The sequence below is a fragment of the Pseudorasbora parva genome, chromosome 19, assembly GCF_024679245.1.
Source record: "Pseudorasbora parva isolate DD20220531a chromosome 19, ASM2467924v1, whole genome shotgun sequence".
Lineage (NCBI taxonomy): Eukaryota > Metazoa > Chordata > Actinopteri > Cypriniformes > Gobionidae > Pseudorasbora > Pseudorasbora parva.
Window position 1 is genome coordinate 12,820,709 of NC_090190.1, and position 14,913 is coordinate 12,835,621.

Below are 14,913 nucleotides of genomic sequence, written 5' to 3' on the forward strand. Positions count from 1 at the left end.
GTCTTAAACGAGTCTGCGTTTATGATACATGTCCTTATTTAATGCAAAACGTTAGCTTGCTCTGTCTGGATGCGTTTAAATCTGCTCTAAATTTGCGTTTTTGTCCCCTATCACACATGCGCACTTCAATAAGCCGACAGAAAGCAGGTTAATGTGTTTACATGCAGCGCGAAATCGAGGTAAGAGGCAAAAAACTACCTGTCCCGACCGGTTTATGCTTTTAGGCCCTACGCCTTTTATGACCTGCCTCCGATAAAAGAAAACAGGTGACCGCGTTTACATTACCATGTTCATTGTCGGTTTGGGCATAATCGGCTTAAGAACGTGCATGTAAACGCACCCAATCAAAGGAAAACATTATAATATACACATTTGAAATGAAAGATAAACATGTTTTCATCCATGTCTTAATTACAATTTTTTAACTGGTGTGCTGTTAACTGACCTGCCTATATATCCTAGATTTTATATATAAAATGCCATGGATTCCAAAAGAAAACCGAACTGGCAGGAGGAAGAAGCGATCACTTCTGATTGCTGTTTTAGTCAAACAGCGTTTTTTAAATGTATTATTTAGCCCAACATTAACCAGTGCTGAAAAAGATGATGCCTGGTCTGTCCAAACGATATAGTTAGATTAACTGCTACATTTCGAACACATTCTCCCTCTCTTGAAAGATTTGCACACGTCCCTTCAGTGCCATCACAAGCCCCTACTGGCAACTCCTAACCACTTGAGAGACCTCTCAAGCTGTTTTAAATAACTGGAAGATTAAGAGGGATTCTTAGCTTTAAGTAATTTGATAACTTGCTTTTATACTTAAGTTTGAAAGTAGGAGTAAATTTCATGAATTCTCAGCACTTGAAGACTAAAATAACACTTTGAATAGCTTGATAAATACGGGCCCAGGTTGATTATGTTTAGAATTTATTAGTTACTTTTTTTCCTAATAAGCTTACATTTTGTATTAATCCCATCCTACAAAATCTGCACCTCGTAAAATAGTAGGCGTTCCCGTCAGACCGGGTTGGATCTTCCTATTCATTTTACAGTTCAGATTGCATGGTGTAGTTTGTACCATGTCATGGAAACTCAAAGATAACGGACAATGAAAGAGGAGGGAACCATGCAAGGGTCAAAATCTTACATAATCATACAATACAGCACTGTCAATCTGTAACTAAACGGAATTATCAGCAAACAAACAGCTTTCTGTCAGGAACCCATTCCAAGACACTAAGATACACTGAATTAAACAAAGAAACAATACAGCATTTATGCTGACAGCACAGCATAGTACAACAAACACACTTGTGTAATTTTCCAACAGTTTTATTTCATAAATAACACTGAACAAGCATGGTACAGCGATAAATATCCATTTACATTGCAAAATTCTCTGTATTACAAAATACAGTGTGTAAAATGCACTTGTCAAAGGGGTCAAGAGGTTTCAATATAGTACCTGATTTGCCCTAATCTGAAATTACATTTGTATCTTTTTAAATGTGCAGTAATCTCAGATTAAAGTTGTCCAAGAAACACACAAGATCCCTTCACTATTATATGCAAATGTTGCATCCAATTCGGTCATTTGAACTGGAAAAATAAGACAAAGCACTGATATTTATCCTCAAATTGTAATTTATTTTTGTTGCTTGAATTTTTTTTATGCAAAAACATTAAATTCTTTACATTTTTGCAATTGACATCCCAAGGGTCTTCAGTTTTTCAGATATCGCAATGCCTGCTCGAATTAGAGTCTGAACACACCGCAGGCAAGTGTCCTGTTTCAATGTCTTAGGCAGCAAGAGGTACAAGGCAGGTTGACATCGTAACACAAGACCAGGATTGTTGGATCTCTACAATGTAACTCAGATGGTGAATCAGCATGTTCAGTTTTTATTTATTGCTAATTTCAGAAAACAGGGGCTATTCAATTTTCTAAAAAAAAAAAAAAAAGAAAAAAAAAAAAAAGCCATTCATCCCATTTTTAAGTTAAGGAATGTGTCTATTTGTGCAACATTACACCTGCACATTTTAAAATAAATGTAACTTGTTAGAAAATCTATTAATTTGCACACTCTCTATGTAGGAAATAACCAAGATGGTGCTGATCATATTGTAATAAAATTGCAATATTGTTTTCGAGCCCTTGTCAGCATAACTCAGACCCTACAGTCTAAGTAGCAGCAAAACTATGACTGGAGACATAAATACAGAGTAACAAGGTGAGATCAGCCTTCGGAATGAGCAGCGCGCCAGTGTTCCACTGATTGTCAGATTATGGTGACGCTCTAGTGTTGATGCTGTAAACCAAACGGTCAGTTTCAAATGACTGAAGAGAATGAAGACACTACCAACTGAGTGTGCATTTCAGTTACTAAGAAATCATAACAGAGCATGTTTCTTTCAACACAAATAAAAGCTCAAAACAACAAGCTAAATCAAATTTTTTCCATCTCTATACTGGTCTACAGCATGAATAGCTGTATTTACAGTTTATTTCATGTTTACAAGCTCAACAGCATCGCAGACCATCGAGTATGGGTGAATGTAGTGAACAGACAAACCAAACTAAGCACCAGGATTTCGTGAATTTCATGTTCCCGGTGTGGAACCTGCGAGTTCTGAGCTCGTTAACGGAAGCCTGTGCTAAATTATATAGCCGGGACCCAAATACGTCAGTCAATGCTCAGGAGGCTTTTGTTTCTAATTAGGTGAACCTCTAAGGAAGGAGCGACAGACATTACCCTGACCGGAGTCACGTAATATTATTTTGGTTGTAGTTTGCACTTTTGTCAGACATTTGTAGCCGTTCGCATTGCACTCGCAATGAGTAACTGTGCCACAGAGGGTTTGAGCTGAATTTTCACTGGTGTGCATTTTTGAGAAACGAGAAATACGGCGAAAAGATGCATTGTAGGCAACTGAGAGCTTTTAGCACAGTGCCAACAATCCATCAGACAGAGGTGACCCATGTTCTTCAGCATTCATTACATAAGAATAATGATGCTCAATAATTTCAAATTTATTTTCATAGTGCATATATATATATATATATATATATATATATATATATATATATATATATATATATATATAAACATTTATATGCTTCTACAAATACATTATGTATTCAATATATAGAATATATTCATATAATTGCTTCATCCAGCTTTTCCGCATTTTGTCTTTAACTTACATATTTAGTTGGATAAAATCCCATGTGTGCAAACTTTCGGAATTATACGATCCTAAAAACGAATAAATTAACAAAAGTGATGTCATAAAATGCAAACAGCCCTATAATAAAGCATTTGGTTAAATCATACAAGAAAGAAGGCAAAGAATTTAAGTCCTCTCAATATGAGAATGAGAAATCGAACACACACTGCTGAGCTAATCATGCTGTACTAAAGGTTCTTGGCAGGACAGCCTTAAATATCCAGCTAAGAAAATTTCCTCTCCTTCCATCTGTTCCTTACAAAACTGCAGAGCAGCAAAAAAAAGTGTTCCCAGTTGGCAAACGCCACAATTTTATCCAGGTGGTACTAACTTACTATTTTTTTTCTCTTACTCTAGACATAACATGAAAAGAAAATCCATTAAGTAATACCTTTAGATTAATTCAGAAAAAGTATATAAAAAATTAAACAACTCTTCATTTTTACCAAATAACATTATACATTTATAAAACATAAAAGCAAACATCTGAAGCATATTAACCTGATATATTAGTTGGGCCCTCTGTAATATCTAACTACAATTCTAGAACATTCTCTTTAATTAAATGTACCCATTTCATGCTTTAGACCTCCTATAAAGATATAATTTATATTAGTATCATAAAAAAAGAAAACATACCTCAAAAACATCTCTCAAGTCAATCTCATAAACTTCTCTCATAATACTGGCCCAGGGTCCCAATCTTTGGGCAACGGTTCCATCAAGTCTGATGGTCGGCTCTTCGGCTTTCATAGTCCAGTTCCGCTTCGCAGTCAGACCTCCATCATAGCTAGAACAGCTGGCTGGGGCTGTATCAGCTCCCGAGCCTCCCTGACGCAGCCAAGGCATTTATTCCCCTCTGACAGATCTCCTGCTGTCCAGTCAGGACAGAGCAACTGGATGGAGGGTTTAAATATGTTCACCATCAAGAAAAACGATGATCAGACCACGTTGATCCCTCCTCCCCCCACAGCCCGTTTGCTGCAGTAGGTCGAGCCGCTGTGGTTGGCCGCGCCGCCATTCATATACGACGTCTTTAGCTCCATCTGGCAGGCGGCAATGGCAGCGTTCAGTTCCACTTGTGCTCGATGTACAACATAAAACATCAGGCCTATGCTGATGAAGATCTGATGAGAGGAACAAAGAGAGTGAGTCACCGGGCGGATCTGCTGACTGAGCAGGACGGCGGTTGATACAAAGATCCGGATGATGTGACTTATGCAGTGCGGTTGTAAATTTAAACAACATCTCCTTGGCTGATATATCGGAACAGACTGTTTCAGTCAAGAACCCATTATTGGCATCTAACTTTACTACACACAAGAGCAAAATGCAAAAACATTCTTGGAGAAAGCTCTGCCAATGACCATCTATAATTATGTTCCACAAGAATGATCCCTACAATCTAGACTAGACATGAATATTTCCTTTGCTTATAAGTTATAAGTTAACATTTCTATGGAAGCCCGTTTCCACCACTTAATAATAAAATTAAAAGAGTAATTGCGACTTTATCTCAGAATTCTGACGTTTTTTTCCTCAAAATTGCAAGTTTTAAAGTCAGAATTCTGAGATATAAACTCGCAGTTGTATGATATTCAGTCACAATTCTGACTTTTTTTCTCTTACAAATACGTGATATAAAGTCAGAATTGAGATATAAACTAAACTTGAAATTAAGTCACAAGTCTGACTTTTTCTCAGTTAGAATTGTGACTTTATATCACGCAATTGCAAGTTTATATTTCAGAATTGTGCAACTTTACAACTCGCAATTGTGAGAAGTCAGAATTCTGATATAAAAAGTCACAATTACTCTTATTTTTATAAATAGTGGCGGAAACGGCCTTCCATTCATATCCATTGCAGAATCTGTAAATCTGTCTTATTAAAGCTGCAGTCCGTAACTTTTTGCACTCTATTGGTTAATAAACAGAACTGCATGCGTCTTGCAGCCGGAGCTACTTTCTCTGTTTACGTCTATGGCGGATCATGCAGGGACTGTGCTCCTCCGCAGCGGTACCTACTAATCTGGCCTGAAATAGTCCCAATATAAATGCTTATTATAAGTGTACTATAATGATTCAGGGTAAGACAAAAACACGGTTTGGAAAATGGATTCATGTTGTACATTCTCATGATATACATTTTGTAAATCTTAAACACAAAAAAAAGTTAAGGACAGCAGCTTTAAATATATTAATAAATTGTCCAAGATAAGACAGAAAACAAGCATGCTCTACAATACAAAAGAACAGATATACTTAAATGATCTAGTTTAAAAGTATGTGCACACCCTTTAATCCTAATGCTAATATTGTTACAACTGAGCATCAATGACTGCTTGTAGTCTTTTTTTTATAATGCAGGGTTTTTGAAAAATCAGGCTCTGAATTGAATTTTTAGTTACTCGTCCTGTGTGGTTTATTTGATTCAGACCACTTTTTTTTTTTTTAAACATGATGACAATACATTAATGCTAAATTGTGAACGAATATTGGATATCGTTGTCCATTAGTTCCTCAACTGCCCAGAATGGCAAATCTGAAACTAAACATCACTGATCCAGTGAATTCGAAGATTTACAATATGCAGAGCATGATGGGAAACTAAAGAACATGAGCAGCTTCGATGAGGCAACATGTTGCTGTGTACTATCGATATTATTGCCTATTTTAAATAATAAATAAGGAAATAAGAAACACAGGAAGAATGCCAGTGTTGCAGTCTTTATTCTAAGTGTATTCTAAACGTGATTGTCAAATCGCCTTGTGATGGTCCTCATTTGCAAGTTGTTTTGGATAAACATGTCTGCTAAACAAATAAATGTAAATGAGAACCTGTATTTAGTGACAGTACACAAATTATAATCATTTTGTCTTTTGCCATGTTGCGCCACCAGTACATTTGTTTTAACTTAATAAATACAACCTTAAATAACATGCTGAGTATCCTGCAAGGAGAGTATGCAAATGTATGAGCCCAACTGTATACAGGGTTCTGGCTGATTTCATTTCTGGAGGCTTACCTGTAGACTGAACACAAAGTATCCACTGATGCTTTGTTCTGCGATCACATCCTCCATTGTGCGCAAGGTGGTGCCCAGATAGGAGTTAAGGAGTTGCGTTGGGAGAAGTCCCACAGAGGAAGCCACTAAATAATTTGGCAAGGACACATCTGTGATCTGAAAAAAAGAGAGCGACAACTGCATTTGATCATAGTGTTGGTCAAGAGTGTTTTCACTGCCTGGAAGAATGTGTCATCAGCCTTGTTTAGCCCTGTCACTGACCTTCACGTGGGAACTGGACTTTTTCAGCATTCTCTGCTCTTTAGATCACTTTTTAAAAATCAATATTGTTTTCTATCTAATGATATGTTAATATGCTTGCAATTGTCCATTTAATTTTAAACCTTTTTTTAAACAATACATTTCCCACTCCTTGTAAACTCAATTTCTTCTGTGTAAACACAATGCAATGCACAGATTTTCACAGCAATACCAGTAGGACGTTTTACTGGTATTACTACAAAAAAAGCAGATATTTAAGCAGTGTTTTTTTCCTGTTCCAAATCTGATAGTCTCTATGCAAACACACCCTGAATAAACATATTAAAGTTTTGCTTAATTAAAATGTATCAACTTTATGTGCGAGTAAATAAGGCACAAACCTGCATCTCCAAGTGCTAAACTATTAAACATGATGTCAAACCCATCCATTTTTGTTTGTTAATAGACTGCAGAAGATGCAGGCATTGTTAGATTTGGGTTGCATCAACCTATGAATATTTATGAACGAGGTAAAATGATGCATTCCTGTTCTTAGAAGTGACTTCATTATAAATGGCCGTGATGCAATATTTCAAGTATGCACTATGCAGACGCATGCATTGTGTTGGGTTACCTACATAACGCATCACATTCTGCTTCGGCAGAAAACGCAGGGCACATTGAAATACAGCCCCTTCTATAGGACGTGGTTACTGAGGGTTTGCGAAACATAATTCCAGTGTGACCTGTTTAGTGCCGACATACATCATACCCTTGGGTTGTGATCCCGCTGTTACATAAAAAAGAAAGGCGAAATAAATCCAATTAGCCCCACACAATTAGAGTCACTGGCACTTATAGAGTCTGATGTTCACTCGCTTGGTGCAAACTTAATATCATCCTCATTGATATCACAAAGAAGGATGAGGCAGGCTATACACGGTATCAGGTTCAATTCCTGGTAAAAGCAAACCCAGAACTGTACAGCTATTGAGATGCCCTAGAGCTTGAGTGCTTCAAACAGAACAGAGACTTATGTTTGCTTCAAGAGCAATGACATTGTACATGTAGGTTACTTTTGACTCAAAAGTAATGTCTAAATAGGGCTGCACGATTAGGACTATAAATAATTTTTTTTTTTTTACATTTTGTGCAGGGCAACTGCATGTTATCTTTATGTATGGGTCTATGACATGACGGGCATATTTGTGCATTATTTCCTTTGAGAATAATCACTTTCTTCTATAAAACCTGTTTAGTTTGAATTCATTTTTAGTGCATTTAAATACACATTAGGTTACATTTGGTTCCTAAACCCCAAAAATGTCAGGTTGTGCAACAGTCTAAAAAAATGAACTAAGAAAGCCATTTTAAATGGTGTCTTAATAAAAAATATTTTTCCGCCAATTGAACATGTCGAGTAGGCGTGGTTAGAATGTAGTGACCTGCTGTAATCTGGTGACTGCTAGTGCAGTGAAAATGGTCTTAAAAGTGTACCGGCATAAAAACAAAACTGTTATTCAAACGTGTTATTATTTATACACAGTAAGCAAACAACACAATACTAGAACACTCCCATTTCTGTCCACTGTTAGTTTATACAATTTCTTACAACAGTTTAAGTCCAGACTGTTCGCACACAGAGCTTTGGACACCGGAGCCACGGTACGTAACAGAATAAATATTTTGTTATGAAAGGTTTATGGATTGTTGCTTGTAATGCAGATGCTCTCTTGTTTACAGTGTGTATTGGTGTTTCATTATCTGTGAGCAGAGCATAATTGTGTGAATACAGAATACAAAAGTTTCCACTTTAGCTTTAATGTTTTTTTGTGTGGCTGTGCTATGATGGTGTCATCATCTAATATTTACTAGTTGTCTTTATTAATAGTTCTAATATACAAATGTTAAAACGCTCTATTTCATTGCTGCATTCATGTTAGAAATGTTCAACTGCTGCTGCAAAAAAGTTATTTAAATTGAATATTTTGATGTAACGAGCAGATGTAAACTGAACAATGTATTAAATCACAGCAGCTTTACTTTTAATTGATTATTTCCAATTCATCCTACATGTAAACCAAAAAAATAAGAAAAAACAGCTCTGTTTAACATTACAGCTGCTTGCATGTACCCAGTACATTACGCAAACTCCAACTGTATATGTGTGTGTTCAATGTTCATTTCCAGCACTTCAGAAACTCAGATATAATCAGTCAATCACTGTCACAATACATTGACCTATGAATCATCCAGTAAATAATTATGCAAACAATTGTCAAATGTCCCACAATAGCAGGCTGCAGGTAGATGTTCATCATAAACCAAACTAGCCTTAATGCCTGACAAAGTCTAAGAGCATCTCAAATCTAATTTATTAAAAGCAAATACTGATCTATGAGTAATGATAATAGGAGTGATCTTTGTTTGTATTAAAATAAAACATATGGACAAACAAATCTTTGAAAAGTCCAACAAGCATGAGCATATTTTAAGCAATTACACTAAATATGATATAAATACTTTACATAAAACACAATTGTCATTAAAATCACATTTAGGAGCCAATGTGTAATAATTTTTTAAATTTTTTAATTTTACATAAATGTTCCTCTGACTGTATATTTGTGTTATGTATTTATTTAAACATTTTATTTTAAAAGTTTAAAGAAACCTAAAGAAAACCTAAACCTAAAAACCTAAAGAAAGGGTTAGCAATCATTCAGTTCAGAGTGAGGCTGAAAAGGTATGCTAGACATGGCAGTTATGCAAGTTATGCATCACTGTTCTTTACTGTCCTGTCATTGTTAAAGGTAATGTATTTCAACATACACAGAGGCTTGTTTTTAACTTTGCTCCTGTGTGATTTAAATCTTGCTCTGAGCTGGAGGTCTTAATTGTTTAATTCCAGTAAAGCTGGATGATGCCACTTAAGATTAACAGCCACCTCAATGCAATTAATCAGAGACAGCTTTTTTTACAAATAAAATTTACAAGCACTATAACAAATGTGCAACGGTTGTATCTTCAATATTATAATATATAATTATATTATGAATATCATTTTACTCTTAGTATCTTTTGGCTTGTCACTGAAAAACAGGCGAATCCCAACATAACACCGCATGACAGCGATCACGTGTGTTTCGTATTTATTCTAAAACCTTGTTACGCTAATGTTTACAAATCATTTATTTATAACAGTACTACTCTACTACTCTACAACTACTCTTTTCATGTAGTTACGATGTTATATTGTTATGTTTATCAAACTAAAACTGATAAAAACCATTGACAACACTCATTGATAGTGTAGGTTTATATGTTGAACTTTAATCGTGTCCAAATAGATGCTTTACTAAGCAGTATATAAAGTATTGAATGAAAATGTCATTTGAAACATCTGTGTGTTTGAGAAATGATGCATTTATTTAACTTTAGCTGTGATAAAGTTTGCAAACACAGCGCAAGCGTCACTGCGGGAAGCAGAATGTGTCCGACTTCACGTCTCCGTTTGCAGCTCCTCCTCGCCTGCATGCGGCTACTCTCGCCGATCGCATGCATCCAGCCGCAGCCAATGTCGAACACACCTTTTTTCAATTCAAGTTCTGCGTAATTAGGGTTAGGCCTGTCACGATAACAAATTTTGCTGGACGATAAATTGGCCAGGAAATTATTGCGATAAACGATAATATTGTCGTTCTGAGATCATTTCATTTAAAATAATGATAATGGCATAAAAATGCAGGTACACATTTTCAAAGATCAATAAACTTTAATTTCTAAAGACTATTTAACACTAAAAATGAAAAACATTTTAAATAACCACAATAAATGAACAAAACAACCAAAAACAATAAAAGCATGAACTCTCAGTCTGTTTAAAAAGTGCATTTAAATAAGTACCAAAAACAATAAATAAAATGGATGAAAACCGCAACGGATGATTGTGTGAAAACCTACGGTTCGGTTCGTGTCACGGTTTTAGGGTCACGGTTTTCCATTCTGTACGTTTCTTGTTTTTTTATTTATTTATCCAGAAATGTGCTTCAGCATATGATAAATTAATTATCCACAATTTAGTGTTGTGGATACAGTATTAAAAAAAAAAGTTATATCATAGCCTAGCCATGCACAAACTGAACTTGACCATCTCTGAGGAAAGCTAGTCTCTTGATGACATGCTTTTCATTTATTTGGCAAAAAAAGGAGAATGTGTATTGCTATCTCTACAGGAACTTATGTGCCTTTTTAGCACACAAAGATTGAACTGAAGAATTAACTTGCGTTTATCAAACTTCAGTGTAGCTTTAAGCCTCGCTTATACACGACGCGTCCGCTCGAGCGCAAGGGTGCACGGCAAAAATGACGTCGACGCGGAGTGCGTGAGACCCCATTTCGCTTGGCGTTGTGCACATCAAATTTTGTAACTTTGCATGTGGCTCCGCAACCGTAGAGCCATGAAATCCAGACAAATCTGCTGGCCGAGAATGATGTCTCATCACGCCGCACCCGGTATGCGCGCCGAGTATAAACACCTCCCCAAACAAACGAGGCGTGCGGAGTCAACGAGAAAGACGAGGAAAACAAAAAAGCATGCAAATGGCCGGAAAAAATAGAGCTCATTTTTTTTATCGTGCGATTAATTGATTTATCGACTATCGCGACAGGCCTATTAAGGGTGTGGTCACAGAGTGACAGGTAGCTATTTATCCGCTGTATGTTAGTCACTCCATCACCTAAGCTACGCCCACACATCCCGCCTCTTTGTCCATTTTCTGTTATCAGGGCTTGATGCAATGATGTGCTGGCAAGATGGCAACAGCCATCTCAACTTTACGCTTCAGAACGGCTCTTCGGAATCCACTTTTTTTTTTACATTCTGTGTGTTAACCAGGAACATGAGTTTTCTGAACTTACATGCTGACGTGTTTTTGGAACCAGCATACCTCGAGTAAGCAAAGGTTTGGGTTAATCAACCTAGAGTTCAAGGTAAGGTAAGTTAACCTTGCTTTCTGGAATACCCCTGTTTATGTTCAGACAATGTTTATATGTGAATAAAAGCCTAAATTCAATCTGTTCATCGTATACAGCAATCAACTATATTCAGAAAATTTGGACTAAACCTCTCAGTTCATTTAGATTAGTTTTACGATCTCTTTATGAACTTTAAAGTGTCAAAGTAGTAATTGTTTAACGTCAATGGAGACAACGGAACTTGCTCAGAGATTTATCAAAAAGATCTTAATTTGTGTTCCAACGATGGACGAAATTCTTACGGGTTGGATTCGGAACAACACAAAGGACAAGGTGAATAATTAATGACAGCATTTTCATTTTTGGGTGAACTATCCCTTTAACTTGTACTAAAATAACTAGAACTGAATCAAGAAAACCACCCCCAAAATAACTAGGCTAGCCTACAAAAACTTTCAAAGTGAAAAAAATAACATGGTGCTCAAATAAAAACATTTGTTAATAATGAACATAATGGCATTATCAGAATGAATGTCAAAAACATACTTACCGAGAAAACCGCGTTCTGAAGACCGAAAGGAATCGGTGTGAGTCTCGCTAAGGCCACAACTTTGAGTCCACTTCCACCCTCCACCACCCGAATAACAGCACTCAGCTGTTCACTGCTCCCGATCTTACTCAGAACCCAGTTCGTCAGTAATCGCTTGCACACCACATGAGCTATGAAAGTCCCAATCAAAACCCCAACCATCACCAGCCCCATGCCCAACACAAACCCATATAAATACCCCGCAGCCACGTTCAGCACGATATAACCCCACCCGCAGGGGAAAGACACCGTGATCAAGCCGACTATGAACAGCAAGGCTCCCACAAAACTGTCCAAACTCTCCACCCACAGCAAGACATCCTTCAGGTACTGGCGCACGAGAGCCACCGATGAGAAGCACACGGCTGTCAGGATGCACGCCAACAGGGCACTTTTAAAGCAACAGGTGGTAATGCAACACGGGTGCCTGAACTCAGGGGTGTAGGGCGCGCTGGTCTCGGACAGACCCGCGGGCTCTGCCTCCGACTTCCCGGCGTTGGCTCTCTCGTCAAAGACGTTACAGATCAAGATGTCGATCTTGTCGCAGTCCAGTGAGTCAGGGGTCCGTTGCAGCCAGCGGCTGAGCTGGATGTGTCCTTTACCCGCGGCATGCTTCAGGGCTTTCAGCACACCCTGCACTGACCCTGAGCTCCACATGTTTATCCCTTCTTCATATGACTTCACTCGAGTGATTGATTGGACGACCAGTCCAAAATGTTGACCCTTTATTTACACGTCGCCAAACCCCGGTATCATCTGACAAAAGGTAACGTTAACCGATTCCCTGGATAGAGAGGAATTGTCCCGAACAGTCCAGTAATGTATTGCTCTAGTAACGTTAATTTATCTAGGAAAAACTGCCGTGGAGTCGTAACACTCCAAAGACTCGATATGCAACCGTGTCAGCTGTCGTTCACTAATAAACGCCATACTCTCCTTCCCAACATCAGAGGAATAAAATCCCCCCAGTCGTGTTCAGATGGCTGCTGTCATTGTGTCTGACGGATAAATCTCTCTCTCTCACACACACACGCGCGCGCTCAACTTTCCCGACTCCAGGCACAGCTTACTGCAGTACTCCCATCCAGGCTCCGGTCCAAAGTCCCGCCGCTTACCCAGCTCAACATGTCACATCTCTCGGCCCGAATAACACCGATTATTAAGTCGCGGATAGACGGTCGTTGCGTTTGCTGGACCAGTTGGCTACTTGTGCTCCGTGAGCTCTTACCCACATCAGCAAAGGATGTTTACGCCGAGCGTTATTCATACCACTGTTTGTTTCCCAGTAGTCTGTGCGAGGTCGCCACGTGACATCATCTTAGCGTCACTGTGAGTATCGCGATAACACACGACGGCTCTTTGATTGCCCTGGAAATCAGGGCGCTGTAAGTAGCCTATATTTACTAATGAAAATGCAGAGGTCAGATTTAATTTAAATACAATAAATATTACTGTACTAGTCTAGTAAAATCACTTCTTTTGGTTGGTTGACGAGGGAAAAATACTTTCTGCCTTGTTCTATCTGTTTGTCTTCTGTGTAAATAACTATTCTGTTGTATGATGATACATTGTTCTTAGAGCCCAGGACAAATGTTTGTTTTATGGGTGGGTCACCCCCTCCCCTTGCCGTTCCAACCTGTGTGGAAGCCCATTTCTGCCTCTTTAGAAAAAAATTGTTCTTTGGTAAATCATAATTATGAAAATAATAAATACAATATAGAAATTAGGACGTAGCCTACTAAAATAGTTAAATCTGACAAAATAATGTCATAAATCAAACTCGAAATGATTAAATGTGAAATACATACCTAGGCCTATCATATCATATATCATATCATATATCATATCATATCATATAATATACATTTATTTAAATCACAGGTTCAGTCCAGTTTTGCCCTACAAATGCAAAGGGCAGTATGTTACAAAAAATAGTTATTGATATTTTTGGGACATTCAGTACCTCATGTGTATCAAGTATTGAGTCAATTCTGTTGTTTTATCACAAAAATAATGGGTTGTCTTAACAATAACTTCCAAAAGCCCAGGAGAAACCAAGACAGAACACACCTTATCCTAGTTACTGTTCTTTGCCTTTGCTTTAGAACGCTCAAATTGAGGTAGGGTACTCTGCTATTTAGCTGGGGTTTTTTTTCAGAAGTTACTGTGTCGGCCTGGAATTATGGTATCCTTTGTTTTACTGTCCATTAAGTTAGCAGTGTTTAAATTATGGTGTAGCCTGTGTCATACATCTGTAGTACCTGGCACATTTCTGACAAGCACAATACCTGAAAAAAGTGTAGGTAAAACAAATAGTAGTTTTTTTATTTTTTTATTTATTTATTTACTAATAGTGTTTAAGGGTGGTTGAGATGGCTTTGAAATGCAGACATCATGGTCAAGGTAAGAAATTATGTAACACAAAAGATGCAACTAATCACAGTCTACTTAATTGAGCTAGCTATAGCAGCCTATAGCATAAATAGGCTAATCAGCTATTCAATGAATAGGCTACCAAACTGCTCCAAATAAAAAAAGGCCATTGTAAATCATCTAAAAATAAATGCCATGCTCACTATAGATTTTATACAGTTTTTGTTATTATGATTTTTGTAAATGTGATCAGCAACCAAATATCGATAATGTGAAAGTTATTGCCATTTGCTTTGGTGTAACTTCTTTTGCTGTCAAAACAGTAACTTCAGTAACTTCAAAATAGAGAAACGTTTGAGTGTTTTATGTAGATTAAATTTTCATTACTAAAGCATCCAGTTGCCATATTTCCAGTGTCATACCTTTTATTTATTTTGCTGGACAACTAAAATCTTTTATCTACAGTTATTTTTCTCA

At 37.3% G+C, this 14,913-nt stretch overlaps 1 protein-coding gene across 1 annotated transcript; it reads right to left on the reverse strand.

Annotated features, from left to right (window-relative positions):
- Positions 1-3,151: 3,151 nt before the first annotated feature.
- Positions 3,152-13,372, reverse strand: tmem64 (transmembrane protein 64). The gene is made up of 3 exons (XM_067425980.1): positions 12,025-13,372; positions 6,258-6,413; positions 3,152-4,356 (listed from the first exon to the last, which is right to left on the reverse strand). The coding sequence occupies exons 1-3, from the start codon at positions 12,718-12,720 to the stop codon at positions 4,171-4,173; spliced, it is 1,038 nt and encodes a 345-aa protein (XP_067282081.1). The 5' UTR covers positions 12,721-13,372; the 3' UTR covers positions 3,152-4,170.
- Positions 13,373-14,913: the final 1,541 nt, after the last annotated feature.